General features: G+C 45.8%; 2 protein-coding genes across 2 annotated transcripts in view; both read left to right on the plus strand.

Annotated features, from left to right (window-relative positions):
* Positions 1 to 2,217: 2,217 nt before the first annotated feature.
* LOC143768063 (uncharacterized) lies at positions 2,218 to 23,266 on the plus strand. The gene is made up of 7 exons (XM_077256737.1): positions 2,218 to 2,345; positions 4,214 to 4,348; positions 4,474 to 4,653; positions 4,736 to 4,859; positions 4,943 to 5,040; positions 5,239 to 5,329; positions 21,423 to 23,266. Exons 2-7 carry the CDS (start codon positions 4,271 to 4,273, stop codon positions 22,796 to 22,798), a joined length of 1,947 nt encoding a protein of 648 aa, XP_077112852.1. The 5' UTR covers positions 2,218 to 2,345; positions 4,214 to 4,270; the 3' UTR covers positions 22,799 to 23,266.
* LOC143768053 (uncharacterized) overlaps positions 2,224 to 25,009 on the plus strand; it is a 118,542-nt gene continuing 95,756 nt past the window's right edge. Inside the window, exon 1 of the mRNA XM_077256719.1 lies at positions 2,224 to 2,345. The gene's annotated coding sequence lies outside the window, so the exon portion shown is untranslated. The remainder of the gene's footprint in view (positions 2,346 to 25,009) is intronic.

Here is a 25,009-nt window from a genome sequence, read left to right on the forward strand (position 1 = left end):
CTCTTATGGCTGCGCCTATCAATTGTCCAATTAGAATGTTGATCTTCTGAATCTCGGTCAGGGGATATACCTCAAGTAGGCTGCAGAGCCTTTCCTTAAAGTCACTTAATGTATGGGACTCCCTGAAATATTGTGGAAGCCAGGCTGCTCCAGGAATATAGGGCATGGACAGCGGCATGATGGGCGCTGTAGCTGCAGTGGGGTCCAGCCTGCTGGTAGAAGCTGCAGGGCCTGTTGGCAGTATTGGGCCTGCAAGTGCGCCTGCGGCAGGGCCCGGGGGTACCATGGGGCTGGCGGCTGAGTCCACCCCGAGGACTTGGGGCATCTCCAGGCCTGCGACTGGGTCCACTGCCAATTCCCCTCTTGGGTCAGAGATAGCTTCTCCCTCATGCCTACCTTGTAAAAGCCCGGCATCTCTCTTGTGCGCTGTCCGCAACGGTTCCTCCTCTGCACAGTCGGGCGCATCTCCTGGTCTTCCGTCCAGGGCTTTGTGGCACAACGTCCGCACTCATGGCTCCGCTGCGCGACGTCCTCACTTGCGGTGTTGCTGCCCGCTATCTCCACTTCCGGCTCTGCTGTACCGTGTCCTCACTTGCGGCTCTTCTCGCAGCGCGGCACCAGCTTCCTCTTCGCTCTCTTTTTGATCGCTCTGCCCATGAAGGTATGCCCGTTCTTCTCGCGCTCCACGTGGCGCGGCAATGGCGATTTTGGCACAATGTCTCAGTCCAATAGTCTCACAATAGATCACAGTCTCTTAGGTGCACATGACCCAGTTCACTGGGTCGGCAGATCCTGTTCGTGACGTCAACTTGAGTCGCCTGCCTTGGCCGTGGGGTACTCGGTACCGGGGATGTCACTGTGGTTGCGACCCAGTCCGTGGCCTTGGGCGCCAAATTAAAGGGGAAAAATCTTTTAAGGTGAATTGTGGATGAAGTTTATTGTTCGTGATGCCACCTGTGGTTCTTGGTCAATAGGGACCAACACTGCTTAAAGGAGTCCTCTGGAGTAATGTTGTTACAGCAAGATGGTAATGCTCAATAGGGACCAACACTGCTTAAAGGAGTCCTCTGGAGTGATGTTGTTACAGCAAGATGGTAATGCTTCCCACAGGTGAAGCGGGGTCCCCAGGTGTGTGGCAAGGATGGTGTATGCCGACGAATAAGTGGAGGACACAGAGTTGCAAAGTCTTTACCTGGTTTACTGGGGGTAGCAGGCCACAGTCCAGGGTACCAGCCACATGTACAAAAGGAGTCCAGGCAGCCCAAAAACAAGTGGAAATCCTCGTGGCAGGTCAATTTGGGAGCCTTCCACTATGTGCTGGGTTTCTCGTACCTGTGGTTTGCTGGTAAAGTACTCCTTTCTCTCTCCTGTCCTGGGACAGAACATGCATGGCAGGCAGCTTGAGCTGCACTCTTCGGGGTCTCTGACACAGTGACTCCAGGCTCTATCTGCTGCTGTGCCTCAGGTATGATATGGGCAGTATACCTATAGTCCTCTGCTCTCCGGCTCTGCTGTGGACTTTACAACTGTCCACAACTTTGGGCTGCCAGTGCCCAGTTTCTGCGCTCCGGTTCTTAGAGGCCTAATCGTCGCCTCCTTGAGCCCTCAATTTCTCCTCTGTTCCTTTCCTGTCTGCTCCAGACTGAACTGGTCTCCTGGGACCAACTGTCTAGCTCCTTTTCCAGACCAGGATCTTTATCCAGGGAAGCTGACCTGAAGCTGGGTTTGGAGCTCCCCCTCCTGGCCTGGATTCAGAAAGTGTTGGGCGTGTGGTTTACCTGTCAAAGGAATTCCTCTTGTTTCCAGGCATAGCACTACCCTCCCCGAGAGTAAGGCAGCACTACTGTGGTACCCCAACTCCTGAGGTGCCACATACACCTCATACACACACGGCTTCGCTCCGTACACCTCGTACACACAGCTCCTCTCCGTACACACACAGCTCAGCTCCGTACACCTCGTACATATACGGCTCAGCTCCTTACACCTCGTACACACACGGCTCCGCTCAATACACCTCGTATACACACGGCTCTGCTACATACACACTGTAAACCCCTCCAGACCCCACACATAAACTTCCCCTCATCCAGCACCATGACAACCAGCGCAGCAGAGTCCTGCATACACTGAGGCCCCTGATCATGTGACCCCTGACTCCTCCCCTACTGTGACCTCATCACAGGTCCTGTGCACACAAAACAGCCATAGTGGAGTGCAGCTCTTCGAGTGGAGGTCGGTGCTGGAGGCCCCATTATTCTCTATGTGGAGTGCGGCTCTGCGGGTGGAGGTCGGTGCTGGAGGCTCCATTATTCTCTATGTGGAGTGCGGCTCTGCGGGTGGAAGTATGTGGTGATTCTTCATTATTGGGTGAGGGGGACATTAACCCCTTCAATACTGAGAGTCTTTTGGGGTCTCTGTGTGGTGTGAACAGTGATGTAACAGCTGTGGACAGAATGCGGCTTTGCTGGCTCCCAAGTCCACATTAGATCCATTCAGACAACTGCAGGATGTGAGGACAGAAGCCCAAAGAAGTTCTCACAAAATGCCATTATTTTTCTTCTTTTTTAATAACCTGCCAAGTTATTGACAGCTGGGGGCTGATATCAGGCTGGCAAGGTCCTTGGATGTTGGCCCCTTCCCATCCTACAAATATCAGCTTTCATTCCCCCCTAGAAGTGGTGCATTACATTAGATGCGCCATTTCTGCCACTTCGCCTGGCTCTTCTTGATTGCACTGGTGCGTTGGCAATCGGGGTAATATTTTGGGGGATTTATGTCAGCTGGCATCAATCCTAGGGGTTAGTGTTGGAGAGACATCTGTCAGACACCCCCATTACTAATCCAGTAAGCTGAAAGAAAAATAACACTCAGAAAAATATTTCATTTTAAAAAAACAACTCCCCTAGTTAACCAAATTATTAAAAAAAAAAAAATTTAAAAAGCCATGCTGGTTTTCAGGAGTCCACGAAATCCAACATAGTCCAAAAATGTCAACCTGAAAAACCTGAAAAGAGAGAATTAAATGAATATATACAAGAGACAATCTTTTGTTCACCATCATAGTACAACCTATGGAGTCTTGTTCTGAGATCGAAGCATCATAGGTCACTATGGTTCTCACAGTACAGCCATTCCCCCAGACAGTATAATGTTCCAACACTATCGCCATCCCCCCATACTCGTATATGTGTGACACTAGTCACTCCTCATGGACAACCCGCAAGGCTGGGTAATCAAAAGGTCAGGAGAGTATGTCATAGACAGGTGATAAAAAAAGTCAGCTCAAAGTCCAGGTGTCAAAATACCAGTAAGATAGCGGATCAAGCAGAGAGTGAAAACACACAGATTCAGAGCACGGTCCCGGGTCAGGCACCAAGCACAGTGAAACAAGGCAAACATACACCATTGACCAAGAAGCTACAATTTGTACTAGTCTGAGGCAGAGAGCTGGCTAAATACCAAGGAAATTATCTGAACCACCATCAGTACATGAATACATGAACAGACCCACCATCAGTACTTGACTACACCACGAGAACCATCATCATTAAATTGATACATCACCAGAACCTCATTCAGTACTTGACTACATCACCAGAACCACCACAGGTTTATGAATACATGACCAGAACCAAGAGTACTTGAATACAAGAACCAGCTTAGTACAACAAATAATTGTAATACAATTCAGCCCCATAAACCATTGTATCGCATGAATTTACAACCCTACAACTCCCAGTATGTCCTTAAAAATGGTAAGAAAATACATGGAGTTGTTATTAACAGCCATCATCACACTGTGGACCATACAATGATCATTTACATCCAGGTATCTTATGGATCACATCTCTTCTGGAGTCGCCTTTTTTTCGATCTCCATCTTATCTAGATGACATGATGACTTTTCACAGTCACCGCTGGTGTCTGCAGACCTCCATCTTCTCCGGTCTTTTGCAGCACATCCTGGTCAGTCCCAACAAACTTGTGATTCCTACAGCCAATAAGTTGCTGATGCAATGGCCAACTTAGCCAGTGATTGGGAGCATGGAGGAGATGTCTTAGTCAGCAATTCAACTTGTGTTCCGGTCTGTACAAGACTAGAGAATACAACATCTACACGTTCTATCTCCTGATATGTTTCCCATTGTTGTCATCCTTTATGATGTTACATTGGCTCACTTTCTTCTTATTCATTTCCCTATAATATCAGATCCTCTCAGTGGACATCTTGTATACTGAGAACATTTTTCTGAATTAATCATCAAGGATGGATGTGGACAGGGACCAGATGGCGGAGAGGATATTACACCTCACCCTAGAGATCCTCTTCCGGCTTACTGGAGAGGTGAGAGATTCTGATGACGTCACATTACATCATTCTTATCTATGGAAATAACAGGCAGAACTGGAGAGGTGAGGACTCTGGAAATGTCTGCAGTGAGATTTGTTAATGTGTCTCTCCATAACCAGGATTACACAGTGATGAAGAAGACCTCTAGTGAGCTCTGTCAGGACCCTGTGTCTGAGGGATGGGGAAGACCCCTGAGCCCAATCACAGGGCCTCCACCTCACCCGCTGATACATGAGGACATCAATGACCAGAAGATCCTAGAACTCGCCTACAAGATGGTTGAGCTGCTGACTGGAGAGGTGACACTGCTGGGAATGCTGGAACATTATACAGTAACACTATGAAGGGATCGGGGGATGACGGTATCATTGTATGTGTCAGGTTCCTATAAGGTGTCAGGATGTCTCCGTCTATTTCTCCATGGAGGAGTGGGAGTATTTAGAAAGACACAGAGACCTGTACAAGGACGTCATGATGGAGGTTCCCCAGCCCCTCACATCACCAGGTAATAGACAGGACTAAATACACACGGCCTATAATTATCTGTATGTAAAGGATGAATTCAGTCCCTGTATGTGTTTCCTCCAGATCTATCCAGTAAGAGGACAACACCAGAGAGATGTCCCCGTCCTCTTCTTCTACAGGACTGTAAACCGGAAGATCCCAATGTTCCTCAGGATCATCAGGTAGATGGAGAGAAGGTGTCAGGAGATCTCCCCTATGATGTGTAGACGGCTGTGAAGGTCTTGTGCTCAGTCTTGTTTTATCCCCCAGTATTGTATGTTTTATACTTGTGTAATGAGAACGGTGGAGATGGCAGGATTAGAGCTGATCATAGATGTGACTTCTCCATCTGTCTGTGACTTTTACAATATTTGTTTCAGGGTGAAGATCTGACCCATATTAATACTACAGAGACATATGTTTGGGGTGATGAGTGGTGTAAAGAGGAGATTCCTACATATGACTACCCAGGTGAGTAGTAACCACTAAATGCAGAGAAGTCACAGATTCTTCAGTCACCGGCTGTAGCTACTTTATCAGTCGTGTAGTTCTTTTAATCCCATAGTTTTTATTAAAGCATATGACACGCCAGTAACACAGTCTGATGCAATTTCTAGATGGGTACAATGAATACAAAACCAATTAATACATTTTCATTTTATGAAAATGGGACCATTACCCCATAGCCAGCCCCCCCTCCCTCCCCCAATTCCCTACCCGTTATTTAATACAACCATCTGACAACATCACCTCATGAAAAGTGAGACTAAGCTTTACAAAGGCCCACCTGTACATGTAGAAGTCCCTCCAGAAGCAACTAAGCGACCCCCATTCTATTCTGCAATAACTCAGCAGACACCACACCTGGGTAATCCATCCATCCGCCCCACACATTTTCACATTTTGTATTCTGACCTCTCTTGATGTAGATATTCCTTTCCATAAGGACAATAAAATTTATTTTGTTAATTCCTTTTTCCCTGGTGGTTTCATCCAACCAATGTATTGCAATAAGCTTCCTCGCAGCATACAACAATCTTGCAATAATCAACCTTCCACATTCATCTGTAGCAACGTCATCCATACAGCCCAGGAGGCAAGTCAGCGGGTTACACCCCACATCTACCTCTGTCACCTCCTGGATCAAATTAAGCACCTTCACCCAAAAGGGTTGGAGGCGAGCACACGACCACATCATATGTAGCAGATTAGCACCTTCCTCACCACATCTTGGGCATTTTGAGTCACCTCTCAGTCCTGCCTTCCTCATCCATACCGGGGTCCTGTACACCTTATATACCAGGTATAACTCGGACACCCTCTTAGCCTCACTCAGAGAAACCCTGGGGATGTACTGTAGTATGGACTCCCACTGGGACTCCGACAAGGAGCCCACGTCCGCCACCCATTTTTCCTGTATCTTTAACGGGTGCTTCAATAAAAAAGTATCCAGCAGACCCCTGTACATCAAAGTAATAAACCCCCTCGTGCTCCTCCGAGGCCCAATAAGATTCAACAAGCTATGCGACTGCAGAATCACGCGCGACAATTTAGGGCTTGTCTCACCTGCAGACACTGAAAGAACATCTTCTGGGACAAAGGAAACTCAGTCCTTAGTGTTTCGAATGTTTTAATAACATCCCCATCAAGCAACTGAGACACGAACCAAATGCCAATGCGCCTCCACTGACCAAGACCCCGCAATCTCATGAGCTCTGCCAACCTAGGATCAAACCAAATTGGCGCATATCTCGTAAACTCCATTACTCCCCTCCATTGCTTAATATTCTGACAGACTTTCCCCATCATAAATATTGTTGGGAATTTTTTATCTTAATTCGGAATCTGCACACTTCCAGACTAGATAACAATGGGCCCTTCCCCACCTTGTATTCAATGATTACCCTGCTGAAGAACTTTGTTCTGGTTCTCCCCAACCGACCATATGTTGGCATTTCATCCGCGTACAGGGCTATTTTTTCTTCATAGTTTCCATATCGAAATCCCTTTGTCCCTATCCCTCCTTATCGCCGCCGCCAAGGGCTCAACAGCAATTGCAAACAGCAAAGGAGACAAAGGGCACCCCTGCCGCGTTCCCCTATATAAATGGAAATCCCCTGACAAGAGCCCATTTACCCTTATCCTGGCTCTTATAGACACATATAACAATTGCACCCATTTTATAAATCTCTCGCCAAAACCCATAGCCTTCATGTCCGCCCACAAATACCTCCACTCCACAGTATCAAATGCCTTAGCGGCGTCTAAAGACACCACCACCCTCCGACCCATATTGTCCGCCTTTACCTGCATATTGAGAAATAATCGTCTAAGATTACATGCGGTAGAACTATTGGGCATAAATCCGGATTGGTCCTGGTGTATTAGTGTCGTTATCACCTTGTTAAGACGATTAGCCAATATCTTGGCCAAGATTTTAATATCTGTCGTTAATAACGAAATTGGGCCATAAGAAGCCGGATCCTTACCCTGTTTCGGCAACACTACAATTATTGCTTCACGCATGGACCGCGGCAACGCCCCCTCCACCAGACCAGCACCATACACCTCCAACAAAGCGGGAAGCAATACCTCTTTATATTTTTTATACACCTCCCCCTGAATCCCATCCACCCCTGGGGCTTTATCATTGGGCATAGAGGCCAGTGCGGTGTCAAGCTCCTCAAGAAGACCCCGATCTGCCTCTGAGTCTGGGGAGCTGTACCTCTGCCAAGAAACCATCCACCTCCTCCATCGTTGGCTGTACCCGCGATTTATAAAGATCCGAGTAATACTCCGTCATCACCTCCAAAATTGCTTTGCAACCAGTATGGTCCTTCCCATTTTCCCTTCAAAGCAACTATATGTGTGGGGTCTCTCTGAGCCCCCACTATTCTAGAAAGAAGATGACCCGCCCTGTCCACCTCCTCAAAGTATTTAGCAGTTTGAAACATTCTCCTACGTTCCGCCTTTTTCATTACCATCTGACATACTCTATTCTGCGCTACCTTCAACCTTCCCTGTGCTTCTGGGGACTGATCGTTGATTAATGCCTCCTCCGCCTCCTCCAACTCTCGTCATCATCTGATCCTTCCTGCCCGTTTCTACCTTGACTCAGGATATCTCTTTAATGCAGAGCCCTCTGAAATAAGCCTTCATAGCCTCCCATACCGTCAATACCGAAGCCGACCCAGCCTTAATTTTAAAATATTCCTTAATGTCCCCCCTATGTGTCCATCTAAGGAAATGAGGTGTAGCCAAAACGGGTTCAGCCTCCACATGCACCCCCTAGCAGGTACAGATCCCACTCCCTCAAGTATCACACTCATGGGGGAATGATCCGATATTGTTCTAGCCATAAATGTTACCGCCCCAACAAGGCCCAACCTCTGCGTATTGCCCAAGGCCAGATCTATTCTTGACAAAGAAGCAAAAGAGGACAAAAATCATGAATACTTGTACACCCCAGGATGAGAAATCCTCCATAAATCATGCAGAGCGGTCTCCCTCAGGACGGCACCAAATGATGTACAGTTACCAACTGATTTCAGCGTCTCTCGCCTCCCCCTATCCCAGTTTGTGTCTGGAATGTTGTTCAAGTCCCCTATTATCAAAAATGGTATCCCCGATGTCTCCTCCATTATCTCCAGAACTCTGTCGATCACCTTTCCACAATATGGTGGTGGAAAATAAATTGAAACCAGCCACATCAGACATCCGTACAATTTACAAAGTAAACATATGAATCTATTAAACTGATCTATAACCACTTTGGAACCCCAGCACAGATGAGGATGCTGACCCCCCTAGAGTATGCAGAATATGTGGCATGGTATCCCACCTGTACCCATCTTTTAGTCAGAAAATGCGTTCTCTCCTTCACCTTATGAGTCTCCTGCAGACAGATCACTGACGTCTTGGCATCATTCAGAAATTTAAACACAGCTTGCCTCTTCACTCCAGACGCCAAACCCCTAACGTTCCAACTCACAATTCTCATTCTTCCAGACATTTTCCCTCCACAGAACATTTTATGCTGCATTCTTTCATCCACTTGCAGCCGAAGTCACAACCACAGTAACCATGGTGATGTACATTATTCAAAAATTTCCCCCTCAACCACACACCCCTTCCCCAAACAACAGAAAAACACACCTAACAGATCCCCATCCCATCCTTCCATCCTCTCCTAACACGGAGGGGAGAGCGCACTTTATCCGGAACAGTCTGTTAACCCCGTCCAGCAGTCCTGCAACTTGTCCCAAACTATGAGAACTCTCCCATGACTTGTGGATTGCAGCCTATTTAAATTTTCAAAAATTATTCGTGTAGTTCGGTCGTATCACGATCGTGTGATCACCATTTTGCCTCTAGAGTAGAACCTTCTCCTCCATCCGAAAATGTTTAAATGATTTTGTGAATTTGTGAAAGCCCTTTCCTATTGAACTTACAACCTGGAGGATCCACCTACTTCCTGGGATTAGGAGACGTTGACCGTTACCAGCCCAGATCTGTAAGCTACAAAGCCAAATAACAGTGTACGTAGAATGTGCTGACAAGCTAGAAAATCACTTGAAGACAAATATTATGATGATCTTCTAAGAGAAAGCGGAGGGTAATGATGCTGTTGGTTTCCTAGAATCCCGATTAGGTATGAGCGAATGTGCTCAGTGATACTCGTATATCACGTGATTATCTGGGTGCTCGGATGTGCTCGTTACTCAGCAAACATTAGCCAGTGCTCGATTTTGAATCCCCACTCGGCGTGTGTGTGGTGCCTGTTACACAGCCAAAAAGCATGCGGGGATTGCCTGCGGGTCACTGTAATGCTGTAGCCATCTTGGTAGTGGCATTACTCTCATTCCTGGCTGTGTGACCTCATCAGGGGGTTGTTAAAATGGTAGGCGGCGTCAGTTTCGGCCCAGTGACACCATTGCAGAGCTCTGTGACAGTTGTTATTGGAGGGAGAGAGTGCTTGTCCTGGCGTGTGTGTGCAGTACAACGTCTCAGAGTCCTGTAGTGTAGATACTGGTGCTGAAGCTGAACCATCATACTAACAGCCCTTCTAATCTTGTGCTTTGAAGTTTGTATCAGATACAGCTCTGGCAAAAATTAAGAGACCACTTCAAAATTTTCAGTTTGTCTGATTTTTCTTTTTATAGGTATGTTTTTGAGTAAAATGTACATTGTTGTTTTATTCTATAAATAAATGTCTCTGAAATTCAAAGCTAAAAATTTTGTATTTATTTGCAGCAAATGAGAAATCGTCAAAATAATAAAAAAGAAACAGTGATTTCAGACCTCAAATGATACAAAGAAAACAAGCTCTTATATATTTAGAAACAACAATACTCATGTTTTAACTCGGGAAGAGTTCAGAAATCATTCTTTTTGGGGGAATAACCGGGATTTTTAATCACCGCTTTCATGCGTCTTGGCATGCTTTCCACCAGTCTTTCACACTGCTTTTGGATGACCTTATGCCACTCCTGGTACAAAAATGTAAGCAGTTCTTCTTTGTTTGATGGCTTGTAACTATCCATCTTCCTCTTGATTACATTCCAGAAGTTTTCAATGGGGTTCAGGTCTGGAGAGTGGGCTGGCCATGACAGGGTCTTGATGTGATACTCCTTCATCCACACATTAATTGACCTTGCTGTGTGGCAAGGGACATTGTTTTGCTGGAAAAACCTCAGAGTCTTCAGAGTTGGGAAATATTGCCTGAGCTGAAGTAAGCAAGTGTCTTTCAAGGATAACCTTGTATGCGGCTTGATTCATATGTCCTTCGCAAAGATTAACCTGCCCAATTCCAGCCTTGCTGCAGCATCCCCAGATCATCACCGATCCTCCACCAAATTTCACAGTGGGTGCAAGGGCAAATTCAGCCCTGGCATTTGAAGTTACACAGGCCCACTTGTCACATGGTGACTTTATAATATCTTTGTACACTTGTAGGTCAAGAAGTGAGGGGAGAGTAACACGACTATATAACATATAATCACAGCTGTATCCAGCATTACAGCTCGGTCCTATTTATTGCTTTTAGTTGCAGTACCAAGAAAAGCCGCTACTTTAACTACATAACTGGATCTCGTAGATAATGAAGGGATTGTGGAACCTCATTCTGATGCTCCACAAACTTTGCCTACAGCCACTTTTGGCTCCGCTGCGCAGCATGAGACCCGGAGACTCTGAAGAGCGGTGACATCAGTAACGTCACCGCTCTTCAGATATTCCGGGTCTTGCGCTGAGCTCGGCGACTGTGAAGAGCAGTATTGTTACTACCGTCACTGCTCTTCAGAGTCGCTGGGTCTTGCCAGGTCTGGGCTAGTAGTGGGGTTGTCTGATAGACAACTCTCCATTACTTACACCAGGGATTGATAGCAGCTGACATTACGCAGCTGACATTAACCCTAAAAATCATTACACATACCTGAATTAAATGCTCTGGGGGCTGGGAAAAGCAGTAGAGTTAGCGCTATTACCAGGCGTCGGGTGCTAACTACAACTGTCATCATCCTTGCTTGGTCTCCCTGCGAAGCATTTCTGCTGTATTTAAATGCACTGATCTCAGGCCACTAAACGAGTGTGATCGACAATAGTGAACTCGTTCGCTTGTTTCCCTGCCTCTTTACACCAACTAAGAAAGAATGAAGAGAACAGAACAATCACAATTAGATCAATGTGTCCTCATACAGTATCATGTTAACAGCAGCACATCTACAGTTTAGAACGGCGATGTGCTGCTTAGAACAAGGATTTCTGTTCCCACATAAACAATCCAATCACTCGATGAATAGGCAGCATTTTGCTTGTTTAGTATGATACACCCCATAGTCCTCCATATATTATAATGTGCACCCCAGTCCTCCATATAGTATAATACACTCCTCAGTCCTCCATATAGTATAATATACTCCTCAGTCCTCCATATAGTATAATATACTCCTCAGTCCTCCATATAGTATTATACACTCCACATAGTCCTCCATATAGTATAATACACTCCTCATATACCTCCATATATTAAAATACATTGCAATTCCTCCATATAGTATAATACATTCCTCAGTCCTCCAAATAGTATAATACATTCCTCATAGTGCTCCATATAGTATAATGCCCCGCCATTGTCATCCATGTAGTACAATTCACTTCCCATAGTATAATGCACCCCATAGTTCTTCATATAGTATAATGTATTCCCCATAGTCCTCGATACAGTATAATGCAGCCCACATATAGTATAATGATGCCACCCCAGAGTATAATGCAGCCACCCCACAGAATATATTGTAGCCCCCTGAGTGTAATGTAACCCCCCCCAGAGAATATAATGCAGCCCCTGCATATATAATATATGGTAGCCCCCTCATAGAGCATAATGCAGCCACCCATAGAATATAATGTAGCCTCTCCATAGAATATAATATCGCACCCCATAGAATGTAATGCAGCCAGCCCCCATAGAATTTAATGCAGCCAGCCACCCATAGAATGTAATGCAGCCAGCCACCCACAGAATGTAATGCAGCCAGCCACCCATAGAATGTAATGCAGCCAGCCACCCATAGAATGTAATGCAGCCAGCCACCCATAGAATGTAATGCAGCCAGCCACCCATAGAATGTAATGCAGCCAGCCCCCATAGAATGTAATGCAGCCAGCCCCCATAGAATGTAATACAGCCAGCCCCCATAGAATGTAATACAGCCAGCCCCCATAGAATGTAATGCAGCCAGCCCCCATAGAATGTATTACAGCACAGCCACCCATAGAATGTATTACAGCACAGCCACCCATAGAATGTATTACAGCACAGCCACCCATAGAATGTATTACAGCACAGCCACCCATAGAATGTAATGCAGCCAGCCGCCCATAGAATGTAATGCAGCCAGCCACCCATAGAATGTAATGCAGCCAGCCACCCATAGAATGTAATGCAGCCAGCCACCCATAGAATGTAATGCAGCCAGCCACCCATAGAATGTAATGCAGCCAGCCACCCATAGAATGTAATGCAGCCAGCCACCCATAGAATGTAATGCAGCCAGCCACCCATAGAATGTAATGCAGCCAGCCACCCATAGAATGTAATGCAGCCAGCCTCCCATAGAATGTAATGCAGCCAGCCACCCATAGAATGTAATGCAGCCAGCCCCATAGAATGTAATGCAGCACAGCCCCCTAGAATGTAACGCAGCACAGTCCCCAAGTCCCCATAGAATGTAACGCAGCACAGCCCCATGGAATATAATGCAGCACAGCTCCCATAGAATGTAACATAGCCAGCCCCCATAGAATGTAATGCAGCGCCCCCCAATTGCCCCACAATCCAGTTATCACTCAGTGATATATTTAAAAAAAACCCAACAAAACACTCACCTCTCCTCGTGCCCAGTGCTGCTCCTGGCTCCGGTCTCAGCAGCTGCAGTCTGCTCGGTCGCACAGCAGGTGCGCGATGATATGACGTCATTGCGCACCTGCAGTGTCAGCGCCAGGCAGAGCGGGGAATGATGGGAGAGGGAGCGACAGCAGACGCTCTCTCCTCCATCATTGCATTCAACTGTACCGGCGTCATAGACAAAGGTGTAGTTGAATGCGCTGGCGGGGGGGTGAGTCAGCGCTGGTGACTGGCCCACGACTGCCACCGGCCCTTCTGGCATTTGCCAGAACTGTCCGATGGCCAGTCTGGCCCTGGTGGCTTGTATGCCTCTCCAGGTCTCCGTCTAACCATTAGACTACCAGGTGTTGGGCAAAGCTGAAAATTAGACTCATCAGAGAAGTTTACTCCAGTCTTCTATGGTCCAATACTTATGGTCTTTGGCAAACTTCAGCCTGGCTCTCCTTTGCTCCTCATTGATGAAAGGCTTTTTTTCTAGCTTTACATGACTTGAGGCCTGCCTTTAGGAGCCTGTTACGAAATTACTTTAGGGCTATTCCTAGCACTTGTTTTGCCATTCAACTTGTCCTATTGCAAAAGGATAGTGAAGACCACAGCAGTGTTTTTTTGTGTTTTTTTTTTTTTTATACTTTCCCTCGTTAAATAAGATTTGGTTCAAGTGATCACCTAATCAGAAGCACATTAAGTAGAATGAGGTGTACTTTGGTTGAAATTCAACTGACACTGGAATGGAATGGCTGTCAGACATGTAGAAATGGTGTTTTTTAGAAAACTGTGCAATGGTCTCTTAATTTTAGCAGAGCTGTACAAATTGCATTTAGGCTAGGGATGAAGAGAGAGTTGCCGGAGCATGGAGAGTGGCTGAATGCAGTCTGTAGGCAGTGTTTTGGGCTTTGCAGTCAGTTGCTCAATATATAGCTGTGGTAGGTGATTTTTTTTTTGCTAGAAAATGTTTGGTATATTGTGATCCATAGTGTATTACGTGTTTTGTGTTACATTTTGTTGATATAAGATTCCAAAAAAGTGTTGAAAATTATTTTTGTATTCACTTACTCATCCATGGAGAATTCCGTGCTCTTGGGCACTTTGCTGTGCTATATAACACTGCAAAAAAGCGTTCAAAAAAATGTTCCAGATTCAATTAGTCATGAGGTAGTGACCGGAGGAATGTTGGAGCCAGAGAAAGCTTGCACAACAGCAGTAGTGGCAGGAACCAAATGCTTTCCTGGAACCACCAAGGACTAACCCAGGCTTAACCCTTTACTGGTGAGGTTCTTGTGGACTGCAAGTGGAAAAGTCAGGATCAAGGAAGTGGTGAGCAGACTGGAGGACCTAGGGTGGTCAGAAGAGGCGAGCCAGGAACAGGGCTGGAGAAATGCTATCGGGCCCATTAGCCACAAGGTATCGACAGTTGCCATCTCGGGTGAGGTCACTGTGTACAACTGGCAGTGGAGATGGGGGTCCATAGAAGAGTTTAGAAACCATCATCACATCTAATTCAACCAGTGGGCAATAGAGGAAGAACACTTGCCTTGAAGGCTGCAACCAGTTGTCTTGTTTCTCAAAATGGAGGGGCAACATCGCTGGTATGCGGTGGGTGTGATTCCAGAAGGAAGGGAGCATGATGAACCCTTCTAGAGGAATGAACGGACCGGAGAGAAGCTCCTTGATGCCGCTTGAGACTACTCCCGAGAGATCGTACTGTCCTTGGGGTTCTCCACCTCTTATGTGGGAGCAGGCGCTGGTGCAGGTGACAGAGTTCTGTCGCCCATTTCTATACATCAGGGGGTCCGCCACCACCCATAGCCAGGTCACTTACAGCCTAGGCACCTCTAAATAGGGCTCCAGGAAACGGGTGGAGGCAGTCCCTCAAGCATCCAGGGGAAGGAGAAGAAGAAGCTCACACCTGAAGAGGATTACTGCATTACCCTCCTTACAATTTTTTTCCTCGCTTTGCACATTATGACAAGCCTTTTATTGAGTGTAGGAGTACAGCAGTACATTTTAAAAATACTTGAATGAGGCTCGCCACTTGTTGCCTTTCAGTGGTCTATGGATTATCCTCCTTATGTTTTCCTTGCTTTGCACTTTCTGCAAAGCCTTTATGACTGTAAAAGTACATGAACTACACTATCAAAATATTTACTTAAAAAAATAAATTCTGGATTCAATTATTCAAATACAGTTGAAAAAGGTTTTGTTACATTACAGTGGTATATAAGGTAACTACAAAAAGCGTTGAGAAATATTTCTGGATTTAATTAGTCATCCATACAGTTTAACGTGCTTTGTGTAATATTACGGTTTTTTAAAATAAAAATAAACACTTGGACTGGTACAATTCCCCAAATATATTTGCACCAAAACATGTTTTCAAATTTGGTTGTACCAAAACTGACTATTGTCATATATACTGTAGAACTAGGTTTGCGTGAAATTTCCTTAGGTAGAAATGCATCTTTTAAATAATGGCCTTCTATAGGTGTACACATTTGGTCCTTCGTTGCTTAGTCCCCAGCCGCCACTATTTGTACCCCTATTTGGAGTCTACGTGTTATACTAGCATGTGTCCACTGTTCACACCTGTGACCTTATTAGCATGGTGTCACGCTCGCGCTCGCGCCCAGACTGGTTGGCGCGGGGTGTGGCCCCACTGGACCACAGACCAGACTACCCTGAAAGGGGCGTAACTAAGTAGCTTCCAAGTTCTTCGCTGGAGCCTCTGATGGTGAGGTCAGACTTGTGCGGCAGGAAGCTACCAGGTACCACTCCAGGGTGGTGTCTGGTTGTGGCTGCTGATCCCACTGGGAAAACAGAAAATAGACAGGCAAGCGGGCACGGTTGGCACTCTGGCAGATGGGCATGGCTGGGACACAGGCAGGCGGACAGGTACAACAGAGACACTGGCAGGTGGGCACGGCTGGCTCTCTGGCAGGCAGGTACGGGTGGCTCTCTGGCAGGACAGGCGGACAAGGCTGGTACACTGGAAGAACCGGTAGTGACCGGTCTGCAGGCAGGTATGTAAAACAGGTAAGAATCAGTTCAGACAGGAGGACTAATGAATAGGTTGAGAAAGACCACAAGAGCGGAAGCACAAGAGCTAGAGCCAAGCACAGAAACGCAGGAGGCAGAGCCAAGCGCAGAAACACAGGAGGCGGAGCCAAGAGCAGAAACACAGGAGGCGGAGCCAAGAGCTGGATGCAGAGCTAAGTGCAGAAACGCAGGACACGGAGCTAAGAGCGGCAGAAGTAGAACCCGCAAGGAGCAGAACCAGATAGAACCGCAAGGAGCGGAGCAAGGTAGAACCATAAGAAGCGGAGCCGCAGAGCGAGAGCTGAGCGGAGCCGTAGAGCAGGGCCACAGAGTTCAGAGCTGAGAACAGAGCAAAGTCAGAGTACAGAGCAAAGCTACAGAGGGCAGAGCTTAGAGCAAAGCCACAGAGTGCAGAGCTGAGAGCAGAGCAAAGTCAGAGTGCAGAGCAAGGCACAGAGTGCAGAGCCGAGAGCAAAACCACAGAGTGCAGAGCAAGGAGCAAAGCAAGGTCACAGGAAGCAGAGCCGAAAGCAGAGCAAAGCAAGACACAGAGTGCAGAGGAAAGCTAGATACAGAGTGCAGAGCAAAGCAAGACGCAAAGTACGCACAGCAGAGAAAGCAAACCAAGACAGGGATATAAACGGACACAGGAACAGGACTATACTAAGACAAAGTCAGGAACAGGTCAAGGCACAGAGACATGGACACAAGCCAGGGTACGATGCCCCTCTGGGTGGCAGACATAGGCCAGGGTACGAAGCCCCGCTGGGTGGCTACACAAGGACACAAACGGAACACAGATAAAGGACTGCGAATTGCAGCCCTAAGAGACAGGAAACAGACAAGACCTGGCAGCTCAGTAGCAAATGCTAACTGAGGGAAATAGTTAGCTCAGGCATCCTCCAATGGGTGAGGATACCTTAAGTATCAGAGGCCTCAAGGCTATTGGCCAGGGACAACCTTAGGGAGGTGCACACAGTCTCAATAAGAATCTGGAGTTGCTGGAGCCTACCCCTCATGCATACAGCCAGGAAGTGTACACAGAGTAGGCGGCCATGGAGCACATAGCATGGAGCCGGCAGCAGACAGACCTCACAGCATGGCACTGGGTGAGTGAGTTGATGTAACAGGCAGGTGGGGAATGGAAGGCCATGCAGTGATGCCAGCAGGGTTGTTACACATGGTTACTGTGATTGTCCACTTAACGACCAAGACATGGACAATCACTTATGCTCAGGATGCTACATTTCCCTGATGGCGCGCTGAGTGAATATTGTGGAGGCTGGGCCCTAGTCACACCCTGGCATGGTACATGTGCTACAGATACAGATGATTGCTGGCACTACTTCTATCAGGATTTCCTCCACTTCCTACTTCAGTTCCTGCAGCCCCTACTGCTCATCTATCATCATTGATTTGCTATCTCAGAGTACGTTCTCCACATCAGCCAGAAGCTGGAATCTCTGCAGCACTGCCTTAGCACAGGGGAAACAGACTCTGCTGAAGCTAATTTGACTAAAGGTACCTTCACACTAAGCGACTTTGCAGCGAGAACGACGACGATCCGTGACGTTGCAGCGTCCTGGATAGCGATCTCGTTGTGTTTGACACGCAGCAGCGATCTGGATCCATATCCATGTGATATCGCTGGTCGGAGCTAGAAGTCCAGAACTTTATTTCGTCGCTTGATCACCCGCTGTCATCGCTGTATCGGCGTGTGTGACGCCGATACAGCGATGTGTTCACTTGTAACCTGGGTAAACATCGGGTTACTAAGTGCAGGGCCGCGCTTAGTAACCCGATATTTACCCTGGTTACCATTGTAAAAGTAAAAAAAAAACCACTACATACTCACCTTCTGATGTCTGTCACATCCCCCGGCATCCACAGGGTTACGCGCTGCTGCTCAGAGCTTCCTGCACTGACTGTGTCATCGCCAGCCGTAAAGCAGAGCACAGCGGTGACGGCACTGCGCTTAGTAACCCGATATTTACCCTGGTTACCCGGGTGCTGCAGGGGGACTTCGGCATTGTTGAAGACAGTTTCAACGATGCCGAGGTCGTTCCCCTGATCGTTGGTCGCTGGAGAGAGCTGTCTGTGTGACAGCTCCCCAGCGACCTAAACAGCGACGCTGCAGCGAACGGCTCATTGTCTATATCGCTGCAGCGTCGATGAGTGTGACAGTACCTTAAGAGACAAACCGCACACCGCTGCAGAGTTATTGAAAGGAATAACAGACCAGACAGATCTGTGGCTCTCTCCGCAGACCCTACAACCTGCTATGGTGGTGTGTGATAATGGGTGTAACCTGGTGGAGATTCTGAAGTTTGGCAAGCTCACACATGTACCATGCTTGTGTAAGGTGACTGAGTGAGGTAGTTGTGGGCAAGTTGCTGCTTATGTAAACTCTCGCACCCTACAGACAAAACGTGTCCCAGTCCCAAAATGCTGCTCTGTGTGTGTGTTGTGCACCACACTTACTTAGAGCTAGTGGAGGCCTATGGGCCACATGTTCCCATCTTCCAGAACTTTTGCAGCAAACAATCCAAGGGACACTGAAATTGTTAAATCAGTCAAACTTTTATTTGGCAGCTTTTGGTCATTACAATCAGGCATATAGGATAGGGCCCAACGGGTTATGGTTTTGACCACAGGTATAGGACTAGACTTTAGCCCTAGTTCTCGGATTGGGCAGAGCATCTCTCTTGCTAACTCTGCTAGCACTAGCAATTCCATCACAAGCAATGTACCTGAATTCCATCACCTCCTGCCTTTGAGAGTTTAAGGAGCACTGCCTTGAGTAACATGCTCACGCTGTCCCCACACTTTCTCTAACTGAACTTGACACTTAATTTGTGAGTGTTGCAGCATCACATGCAAGTGCCAGCTCACCGACTGGTGTGCAGCATGACCACACTGCACATGCTGGCAAGGCTTTATGAGCGGCAGAAATCAGCTGTGAAATACCTGCTCCAACATGCTTGTTGGTATTCTGGTAAAACTCCGCATATAACAACTGAAGAGTGGGCATGGATGTCAGACATGTTAGTAGTTCTCCAAGACTCTGAGAACTCCCCAAAGATGGTGAGCAGTTATGGCGCCATTATCAGCACAATGATCCCACTTCTGTGCCTTCAACAGTAGCTGCTGACAAACCTGAAGCTTTGCATGCAAACCAGGTGGAGATGGAGGAAGACATGAGACAGGGAGATACTGCCCAGCCTCATTAAATCTGCTCAGTACCAACTGGCTAACAATGATTATGCAGAGGAGAAGGAACAGGAACACAGCAGAGGCTAGTACACACACAATTTTCTTGCATGGATGGGTTGAGGAGGGGAATGAGTAGGAAGAGATTGGAGGAGATGGGGAGTAGCCATCATGGTGGAGACAGGTAAGTGTTGGTTGTAGGGAACTTGGCCTTTCCTGTGACCCTCATGTTATATTCATTTTGGCCAGAAAAGAGTACTGGTTGTACACCCTGCTAGACCCACGCTACAAGGAGAACTTAGCATCTCTCCCTTCTGAGGTGGACAGGTCTATTAAAATGGTGCTTTACCAGAAGGCCAGAAGTAAAAAATGTTGACAAAATTCCCATCAGACAACGTTAGCAGCAGGGGGCACCTTGCCCAACCAAAGAGGAAAGGCGAGGGAGAAACACAACAGGTACAGCAGATGCAGGGGTACACTGTCAAAAGCCTGGTCTAATTTCATGATGCCCTGCCAGCATCCAGGCCCAGATGTCTGAGTATTTTTGACAAGGATGAAAAAGGTTTTAAATATGGTCAAGCAATACCTGGCTGACAAAACCAGCATACTCCATAATTCATATGTGACCTTCAGATGTCCAATTTTTTTAAATAAAAAAATCAATTTCGGTTTACTTTAAATTCTAATTTTTTAATAAACACTTTTTAAATTTTGCCTTATATACAAGTTATTATGTAGTAAATTGTTTATCAATTTTTTTCCCTGTAAACTATAATTTCTCTATTCTCGAATGACATGTTTGAGTCCCTGCGGCCCCATGTTTCGCAACTATTAGACAGCTGAAAAACATGTGGGGATTGCCAAGCCACATACTGTAATTACTCCAGAGAAGTTTTAGTTACTTATATTTTACTGATGAAGACATTGGAGTTTGATCATTTCAGTAGATATTATTGGACCTTGCAAATTATTTTCCCACTCGTCTTGAATCCAACAAAACCTATGTACGGTTGTATTCCACTGTCTGGGCACTTGGCGGAGTTAAAAAGAGAAGGAGCGCTATTTGAATTTCAATCCTGCTGGAATAGTTTGGAGACAAAATATATTGGGGGCGCTGTTCATGGTCACCTGGCAGCTCAAAACATGGCTACTACAAACAGGATTGGCGCTATCTACTCCGTTTTCCATATCCCAGAGATTCCCTTACTCATCCTAATCCAGGAATTGCCTTGCTCATCATCCTTTAAAGGATATACATGGATTTGGACTTACACAGAGACTCCTAGGCTTGGGCCATGTTGTTGCATGCTGTTCTGTTGCAGGACATGGGAAGAGGAATGTTCAGGTTGCTGGGTCAGAACCAGGAAGGCAGAGGAAATACCTAATCAGAAGATGCAAGAGTAGTCAGTAAACAGTAAACAGGTCAGGGTCACAACAGGTAATTAATACAGAAGCCAGGAGCTGAGCATAGAGGACTGAACCAGAGGAGAATAAGTTTGTATCTGGCTCCTTCCAGCAGAGCTGTTATTGCTGGATTGGTTTATTGAAGCCATGTTGCTTTTCAAAACACTTTGAGCCATTAATAATGTGGAAACCTGTTTTTCCACTGACCGATGATGGACCTGAGTGGGGACTTTTCAGATGACTAGAGATTTTATTGGTATTATTTTTTGCCTGCAATACAGTTTGGTGGCTTTTTATTCTATATTTGAGAAGCAGAGTGAACAAACAGTTGAGCACCACGATCTACTCGTGCATCTTATGAGCTTTTCTGTTAGCCTGTGAGCTGTCATTGTCTTGGTAAATCAATATTTGACATAACTTGCTATTTTACAGACAGTTTAAGTAGAAATGTTCAAAAATATAAGTCAAGGATATTTTATTCAAAATTTTATTTGATTTTATTCTTGGCAGATGACTGTACCAGGAGACCAGAGGAACAGCTGACATCTTCAATTTTTAAATCAGATGATCTAAAGATTCCACAGGATACAATTAAAGTAAATGCCATTACTCCAGATACACCAACATCCCTTCACAGTGATGATCTCTCATTTGATCCTTTCAAACAGGTCCTGTCTTCTGATTCATTACAGACTACTAAGGAAAATCAAAGTCACAAAATAAGCATTCAAAAACTAACTGGTCATAAAGCAAAAAATTCATTTTCAGGTGTAGAATACGGAAAGAGTTTTCCTTTCGAAAAATCTTTTGTTAAACATCAAAACATTCACACAGTAGAGAATAACTATTCTTGTTCCGAGTGTGGGAAATGTTTTATCAAGAAATCACATCTGGTTTCTCACCAGAGAACTCACACAGGGGAGAAGCCATTTTCATGTTCAGTATGTGGGAAATGTTTTAACCTTAAATCGATTCTTGATAGACACCAAAAAATTCACACAGGGGAGAAGACCTTTTCATGTTCAGAATGTGGAAAATGTTTTCTGGTGAAATCAGATCTTCTCAAACATCATAGAATCCACACAGGGGAGAAGCCGTTTTCATGTTCAGAATGTGGGAAATGTTTTACAGAGAAATCAAGTCTTCTCAAACATCAGAGAATTCACACAGGGGAGAAGCCATTTTTATGTTCAGAATGTGGGAATTGTTTTAAAACTACAACACATCTTATCACACATCAGCGAACTCACACAGGGGAGAAGCCATTTTCATGTTCAGTATGTGGGAAATGTTTTAACCAAAAATCGATTCTTGATAGACACCAAAAAATTCACACAGGGAAGAAGCCATTTTCATGTTTAGAATGTGGGAAGTGTTTTACAGCGAAATCAGATCTTCACAGACATCAGAAAATTCACACAGGGGAGAAGCCATTTTCATGTTCAGAATGTGGGAAATGTTTTACAGAGAAATCAGATCTTCGCAAACATCATAGAATTCACACAGGGGAGAAGCCATTTTCATGTTCAGAATGTGGGAAATGTTTTACAGAGAAATCAAGTCTTCTCAAACATCAGCGAACGCACACAGGGGAGAAGCCATTTTCATGTTCAGAATGTGGAAAATGTTTTATGGCAAAATCAGATCTTCTCAAACATCAGAAAATTCACACAGGTGAGAAGCCTTTTTCATGTTCAGAATGTGGAAAATGTTTTCCATATAAATCGCGTCTTCTCAAACATCAGAAAACTCACATAGGGAAGAAGTCTTTTTCATGTTCAGAATGTGGGAAATGTTTTGTGAAGAAATCATTTCTTCTTGGTCACCAAAGCACCCACACAGGGGAGAAGACTTTTTCTGTTGACAATGTGGGAAATATTTTGTGAAGAAAACATATCTCCTTAGTCACAATAACAGTCTCATAAGGGAGAATCCTTTTTTATATTCTTAGAGTATATTTTCGCGGTCAGGAATGGCTCAGGATTTGACGCAGGTAAAATATGCACCTGAGGTCACTGGAAAGAAATCCCATGTCCACTATGCGTGCACAGAAGCCCACGGCTCACCCGCAGAAACGGACATGCGGCACGTCTTTCCAAACCGCAGCATGTCAATTTATGTAGTGGAGACACTCCGTCTCCACTGATTAAATTACCCATTCACTATCATTAGATGCGGTAAAACCACAACATCTTCTAGGCACATGCGTAATAAGTGCGGGAATGCAGTTTACTACGCATGTGTACTAATTTACATAATGGTGAATCTTATGACACATCCAGAAGTACATGACACGAAGTGAAGCAAAGCACAGAAAGGTCCTTTGCTTTCTAATAAATAAATTTTTTTTTTTTTTTTTAAATGGCCCGAGGTCCCCACATATTTAACCAGCCAGAGTAAGCAGACTACTGGAACTGGTATTTCAGGTTGGTAAGGATCCAATATCCATGAACCTTACCACCCTGATATTACCAGGCCGCAGCAGTCTGCTTACCTTGGATGGTTAGCACAAATTGTGGCAACCCCTAAAAAAAAAACGGCGTGCGGTCCCCCTATTTTTGTTAACCAGCCAAGGAAGAAGCAGACAGCTGTGGCCTGGTGTTCTCAGGCTGGCGAGACCCATGGATTTTGGCCCAAAGATGTGCTAGTTGTGGCACTTTATCCGGCTCTTCCCACTTGTTCTGTAGTGGTAGCAAGTGAGGTAATATTTGTGGGGTTTATGTCACCTTTGTATTGTCAGGTGACATCAAGCCCATGGATTAGTAGTGGAGAAGCATCTATAAGACACTTATCCATTACTAATCCTATAGTTACATGGTAAATAAAGACACAGCCGGAATAAAATCCTTTATTAATCTTAATTAACCATACTTACTGCATCACCTAATCCCTGAATACTTCGATCGCCTGCAACATAAATAAAGTACTGTATATACTCAAATATAAGCCGAGATTTTCAGCCCATTTTTTTTAGGCTGAAAGTGCCCCTCTCGGCTTATACTCGAGTCATTGTCCCTGGGGGGTCGGCTGGGGAGGGGGGGCGGCTGCTGTGACATACTCACTTGCTCCTGGTGCGATCCCTGCATTTCGGGTCTCCGGGCGCTCACCGCTTCTTCCAGCGTTGAGCGGTCACATGGTACCGCTCATTACAGTAATGAATGTGGATCCGACTTCACTCCCATAGCGGTGGAGCCGGATATTCATTACTATAATGAGCGGTAACGGTGACCGCTCAATGCTGGAAGAAGCTGTCAGCGACCGGAGATGCAGGGACCGCACCAGGAGCAGGTGAGTATAATGGGGAGGGGGAGCACTGCGCGATATTCACCTCTTTCTCGTTCCACCGCCCGTCTCTGTCTTCCGCATCCTCTGCAGTGATGCAGAGGACGAGGAAGACACAGTGGTGCCGGAATGAGGACTGGTGAGTATTGCAAGTGCCGGGGGCCTGAACGACGAGAGGTGAGTGTCATTTTTTATTTTTTAATCGCAGCAACAGCATATGGGGCAAATATCTTTATGGAGCCTCTTATGGGGCCATATTCAATGTTTGTGCAGCACTATATGGGGCAAATATCTCTATGGAGCATCTTATGGGGCCATAATCAGCATTTGTGCAGCATTATATGGGGCAAATGTCTGTATGGAGCATCTTATGGGGCCATAATCAAATTTATGCAGCATTATATGGGGGCAAATGTCTCTGGAGCACCTTATTGGGCCATAATCAACATTTGTGCAGCATTATATGGGGCAAATGTCTTTATGGAGCATCTCATGGGGCCCATAATGAACTGTATGGAGCATTATATGGGGCTCCTGATTCAATATGGATATTCAAAAACACTTCACCTACTGATGTCTCAATTAATTTTACTTTTATTAGTATCTATTTGTATTTTTTAAATTTACCGGTAGCTGCAGCATTTTCCACCCTAGGCTTATACTCAAGTCATTAAGGGGGGTTGGCTTATACTCAGATCGGCTTATACTCAAGTATATACGGTAATAAACTAACACAAATATTTCCTGTCCGCCGTAGTCCATTACCGAGTGTCTCACGATGAGTCCAGCTCTGCTACATCTGGATGCCTTTGGCT

Source organism: Ranitomeya variabilis, chromosome 4 (assembly GCF_051348905.1).
Source record: "Ranitomeya variabilis isolate aRanVar5 chromosome 4, aRanVar5.hap1, whole genome shotgun sequence".
NCBI lineage: Eukaryota > Metazoa > Chordata > Amphibia > Anura > Dendrobatidae > Ranitomeya > Ranitomeya variabilis.

Bases quoted from the DNA above. Each gene is read 5' to 3' on its own strand.
- LOC143768063 (XM_077256737.1), top strand. From the start codon at position 4,271: ATGGATGTGGACAGGGACCAGATGGCGGAGAGGATATTACACCTCACC. The intron at 4,654-4,735 runs GTGACACTGCTG...TGTATGTGTCAG, and splicing joins TTGAGCTGCTGACTGGAGAG to GTTCCTATAAGGTGTCAGGA. The intron at 4,860-4,942 runs GTAATAGACAGG...TGTTTCCTCCAG, and splicing joins CCAGCCCCTCACATCACCAG to ATCTATCCAGTAAGAGGACA.